At 53.3% G+C, this 5,546-nt stretch overlaps 1 protein-coding gene across 1 annotated transcript; it reads right to left on the minus strand.

Annotated features, from left to right (window-relative positions):
* Positions 1 to 3,264: 3,264 nt before the first annotated feature.
* On the minus strand, positions 3,265 to 5,154 carry TACSTD2 (tumor associated calcium signal transducer 2). Its single transcript, XM_055306575.1, has one exon. The coding sequence runs from the start codon at positions 5,112 to 5,114 to the stop codon at positions 4,116 to 4,118; it is 999 nt and encodes a 332-aa protein (XP_055162550.1). The 5' UTR covers positions 5,115 to 5,154; the 3' UTR covers positions 3,265 to 4,115.
* Between the last annotated feature and the right edge of the window lie 392 nt (positions 5,155 to 5,546).

Raw genomic sequence — 5,546 nt, forward strand, 5'->3', positions numbered from 1 at the left:
ACTCTACTTATTTTACCAATAAGAAAACAAGAGTCTGAAAGACCAGCTAACTTCAAAGTCCATACATTTTACATGTAATCAAAGTATCTCTCCTATTTAAGCAATATTAAAAAGCTAAAGAACAACACAATTTAAAAATAGAAATGATCAAGGAAAAAATAAAAATAACCAGGAGACTAACTAGGGAGACAAGTGGAACAAACGTTAGACAAGATAGAAATCAGGGTATTGGTGCTCTAGGGTAATGCTGCCAATCTGCCTGACTTGGGTAAATCTATTCTCCTCTCTGGGCCTCCATTTCTTCATCAGCAAAATGGAGTCACATACTCGATGATCCTTTTTTCCAGCTCTGACATTCTGTGATTCTATTAGGAAAATACTGAAGCCAAAAATACGTGAGCAGGGAAAAAAATGATGTGATTTTTTTTTTAATTGCTCCATTTAAGGAAACAGCAAGACTGGAGAAAGCCCCCATGACCGAAACAAGGAAATCAGATGAGCCTTCCATAGGGCCCAGAAGACAAGCTATGACCTGCTTGGTGAGCCACACCTGCTCCTCACATTCCTTCCAAGGGCAGTCCCAGGCCTGTGCACAAAGCAGTGAGTGAACAAGTGTTCTAGGGGAAATCCTGGAGGTAGAGGCTTAACCCCTGGAGAGAGACTAGGTCTGGATAATCCTGCCCTCAGTAGATGCAAGCTGAGTTTCAAAACGCAATTGTATATATGTATATGTATATATGTACACATATATGTATATGTGTGTATATATATGTGATATATATAAATATATATAAATATGTATATATTTTATATATATATCATGGACTACTACACAGCCATCAAAAAAATGAAATCTTGCCATTGGCAATGATGGATGGAAGTAGAAGACATTATGCTAAGCGAATAAGTCAATCAGAGAAAGGTAATTATCATAGGATCTCACTCTTATGTAGAATTGAAGAAACCAAACAGAGGAAAAAATAAAACAGGACGTACAGAGAGTGAGATAAACCATAAGAAATTCTTAATCATAGGGAACAAACAGAGTTCTGGAGGGGAGAGGGATGGGGGAGTGGGGTAACTGGGTGATGGGCATAAAGGAGGGCACAGGATACGATGAGCACTGGGTCTTATATATGACTGCTGAATCACTGACCTCTACCTCTGAAACCAATAATACATTATATGGTAATTAATTGAATTTAAATGAAATTTAAAAAATAAAATAAAAACATACATTGAACAAACAAAACAAAACACAAGTGTGAGGGGTGAAAAGTGATTAAGAAAAGTATTTCAACCTGCTTGGTGCATGGGATAGTGACCTGGGCTAGGAAGTCAAAGGTTCTAAACTCTGGCTTTGGCACATGGAGGTTGTGTGATCCTGAGTAACCCAATCCCTTTGGACCTCAGTTTTCTGACTGGCAAAATGGATAAGATCTGTAAGAGAGGAGGAAATTTCAGATACCCTGAACTCTAAGTGCCCAGATCCTTCCTGGCACTTTGATCAGTTACTTCATTTAAGCTTTGCATTGACGAAAGAAACCTGTAAGTTCCGTTCAGCAAATGGGGAAACTGCACAGAGGTAAGGGACTTACTTGCTTTGTGGAGCAGGATTTGAACTCAGATTTGTCATCACTTGGGTTGTTTCCAGTAAGCCAATGTCTCAAAGATGATAGGTGTAAAAAGTGCTTTTGGGAAGTATTAAGCGTAATAAAGTGCCAAGACTTAGTCCTGAATTACTGCTGGAATTTAGAAATTATCCACAAATGATACTCTACGAAGAAACAGGCTTTTTCAGGGCTCTCCCCATTGCTCAGCTGCCCACTCAATCCTTACTCTGTTTATTTTGTAGGCAGTCAAGTGACAGTTTTTTGAAGTGACTCAAAACAAAGGCAGCCTGGTGTCGTGAGAAGAATACCAGACTAGGGGACAGGAGGCTGTCTCCTTCCAGCTGTGCCACAGCAACACTGGTCTCGAGAAATCCCTCACCTGTTCCTTCCGTGAAATGAGAGGCTGGGTTAGAAGTGATGGCCAAGGTCCCTATAGCTAAGGCACTTCAGTGACTCAGGGGAGCTGAAGGAGAGTAGAGTCTCACACTATTACAGCTCCCATTCTAGCCTCAGGCACTTGTATTTCGGAGAAGCCAGCCTACATTCCCCCTCTCCCCTCCTTAAGAGAGGAGAGAACTGACCCAGAGACAACTTTGGGCGTGGGGTGAAGGGAGTGTCACCCTAGCAGGAGTGCTTACAGACTTAGGGATCCGCCCCAAGCTGGGAAGGCTGAAGCCGAAAGCCTCCTCCCCAATTCTTAACTGGTGTTTCAGCCTTTGAGAGGTAGGCATAAACCACAGAGTGGCAGTGGGAGGAGGAACAAGCGATGGATTTCAGGGGAAGAAACTCAAGTCCTGGATTTAGCTACTTACTGTCAGGTGTACCAGCCACTCCCTCCTTTGTGCACACCCACTGTTGCACCAATTTCCTGGTAACTGCTGAAACTTGTTTACCTGTAGGCCACCAAACAGTGACCTTCTAACATACTCCACATAACACAAAGGAGTGACAACGAGGAAAGAAGCATGAAGGAGAGAGGCTGCCAGTTTTACGCTTGATCTTAGCCAAAAGGCTGAGAAGCGATAGGTCGCCAGTTTTGACAGCTAACAGGAAGTAAAAGTTTTTAAAGCATATGACCACTGAAATTTTAGGAAAACAACCTGTGTGTGTGCCATCCACCCCCCGCCCCTCCCAAACCAGAGGGAGGGCCCACTGCAGACTAGCTGTAACTATATGGCCAAGTCCTTTAACCTGTCTGGGAGCCAAGAGATTTTGATAGGAAGTACACCGCCAGGGGCTAAATGGGAATAATACCACTACTTCCAAGTAGGGCTGGGATTCAGAGGAGATACAGCTCCTGAAACAAAGGTAGTGTTCTCCGTTCTCCACTGGAGACTCTTTAGAGAACCTAAAGCTGGTCCCGTTTCCCTACAACAGGCAGCTAGTTCTAGCCTCCTGCCTCGGACCCACCCTTCTGCACTCTGAGGGAGGTTTCCAAGCCATGTTAATTCAGAAAGACCAGTATTTATGCCAGCCTGTTAACGCATCTCAGGAAACACCAGAGTGGCAAAATGAAATGCCTGTTCCTGAAAGGGGAGAAAAAAAAATTAAGTGTTATAATTTGAAATAAGATCCCCAAGTGGTGTGAAATGAGAGGATACGCAAGTGATACGAATCCGGAGCGCGTTTTCACAAACTCCATCTTTTGGTCTGTGCCTTTTCCGTATTTTATTAAACTCGTGTTGTTGTTTTTTTTAAAAAAAAAATCACAGCAGCATTATCAAAGACAAAATATGTACAAACATTTTACAAAAGAAACATTACTAACATCTGCTTTAATAATAAGGGCAGGCTGAAGAACAGACGCTGAGTTTGTTGTAAGGGGAGAGTCCACCCTCCAACAGAGACATCCCAAATGTGTTGAGGCAGCTGAAACAGGCTTCTTTCCCGGTGACCAAGCATCCGTGGTTGGTGACCCAAACGACAGCAAATGGGCATAGGCTGCACGGGCTCGGCTGGCGAAGTCCCTTCTCACCAGCAAGGCCATGCACGCTAGGAGCGGAGCTAATCAAAAATAACTTAAGCCAAGACAGTGCAAGCGCTGTTCCCACCCCACCCCCGCCCCCTCCTCCTCCTCCTCCTCCCTGATAGAAGCGCCTGGAAGCTTTCGACATCGACGTCGTCTATGGCAGACGATGCTGGATTGTCACACAGACACGTGATTCTTACACCTAAGCCTGCGCCGAACTTGCCTGAACTCTTCCAGTCGGGTTTCTGGTCGGGGACCGAAAGGGAAGTTATTCTAGAAACGCTTCCCCTGAAGCCCCAGGTGGGAAAGACAGGTGACCTGAGCCCAGGATGGATTAAGCTGGGTGGGGGTGGGGGTGGGGGTGGGGGTGGGGCGCGGCGGGAATTTGGGAAGAGCCACGCGTCCTTTGGGCCGAGAGTCCGCGCCCGCGGGCGGGGGCGGGGTCCCCTCGGGGAGGGGGGGCTGGGGTCCCCCGCGGCTGAAACCCTCCCCCCCCCCCCCCGCGCGCCTCCACCTGCCCCTCCCCCCGGGCCCTACAAGCTCGGCTCCGTTCTCAGCTCCCCCAGTTCTTTGACCTCCACCTTGCGGTACTTCCCCGCCTTCCTCCGATTGGTGACCACCAGGACCGCCACGCCCGCGACGAGGGCCACGACGACCACCACGATGACGGCGACGAGGCCGGCCGTGAGGCGCTTCATGGAGAACTGGGGGGGCTTCTCGTCCAGGTAGTAGATGAGCGTGCGCTCCACCTGCAGGGGCTCGCCGCGCACGCGCAGGTCGAGGCCGCCGCGGCCCGGGAACAGCGACTCGCCCTTGACGTCCCTCTCGAAGTAGTAGGCGGCGTCCGCGATGTCCACGTCGCCGGGGGCCTTGTCGGTCGCGTTCTGGCGCAGCTCGATCTGGATGGTCGGCCGCTCGTAGTGCACGGCCGCCACGAACCGGGGGCGCAGCAGGTAGCGCTCGCGGAAGAGCCGGCGCAGCTCGGCGTCCAGGTCGGAGCGGTTGAAGGCGCGCGCGGCCGGGCGGTGGCGCAGGTCCAGGAGGATGTGGTGGGTGCGCACCAGCTCGTCGCAGCGCAGGCTCAGGTCGCCCTTGTCGGTGCGGCGCACGCCCACCGAGTTCACGCACCAGCACTCCGACGTCTGGTTGCACTGGCGCGCCTTGAAGCGGCCGTCGCGGTCGCAGTCGGGGTCGTACAGCCCGTCGTTGTCCAGCAGCGCGTGCTCGCCGGGCCGCACGAGCGCGCGGCCGCCCTTGGCTCTCGCGCGCGCCTTGAGCAGCAGGCACTTGGAGGTCAGCGTGGAGCAGTCCACCGGGGCGTCCGAGCCCAGCAGGTGGCACCGGCAGCGGCCGCCGGGGCCGTCGGCGCGGCACAGCGTCATCTTGTTGGTGGCGCACGTGCAGTTGCCCTGCGCGGCCGCGGGGCGGGTCGCCGCCGCCAGGAGCAGCGGCAGCAGCAGCAGCAGCAGCGGCAGCGGCGGCGGCGGCGGCGGCGGCGGCGAGGGCAGCGCGAGGCCCCGACCCCGGGCCATGGCGGGGACGCGGAGCGCGGGCGGGGCGCGGGCGGGGCGCGGGGGGGCGCTGCGGCTCGGCGCTGGGACAGGCTCGGGAGTGTGCCGCCCGCCGCTCCCCTGCGCTCTTATACTCCGCGGGACCTGCCCGGCTGGTTGGGCGGACTGGCCCTCTGGTATTTGGGTGACACATCCCCCCCCCCTCCCCGCCCCGTCACCGTCCCACGGAAGGCGCAGCCCCCGCCCCGCGATACGATCGGGGCAGCGGAGGCAGCTCCCGCCTCCTCCAGACCGAAAGCCCGGGAGAAGAAAACCGATACTCACCTGCGGGGGGGCTGCGGGGGGGCTGCGGGGGGCCCCGCCCCCGGCCCGCCCGGCCGCACCTGGGGAGGAGCGGCCGCCAGCCCGCAGACCCTGGCCGGCCTGGCTGCTCTCCCCTCCTCCACTGGAATC

Source organism: Nyctereutes procyonoides, unplaced genomic scaffold (genome assembly GCF_905146905.1).
Source record: "Nyctereutes procyonoides isolate TBG_1078 unplaced genomic scaffold, NYPRO_anot_genome, whole genome shotgun sequence".
In the NCBI taxonomy this organism is placed as follows: Eukaryota; Metazoa; Chordata; class Mammalia; order Carnivora; family Canidae; genus Nyctereutes; species Nyctereutes procyonoides.

Excerpts from the sequence above, each read along its gene's own strand:
- TACSTD2 (XM_055306575.1), bottom strand. The coding sequence starts at position 5,114 with ATGGCCCGGGGTCGGGGCCTCGCGCTGCCCTCGCCGCCGCCGCCGCCG.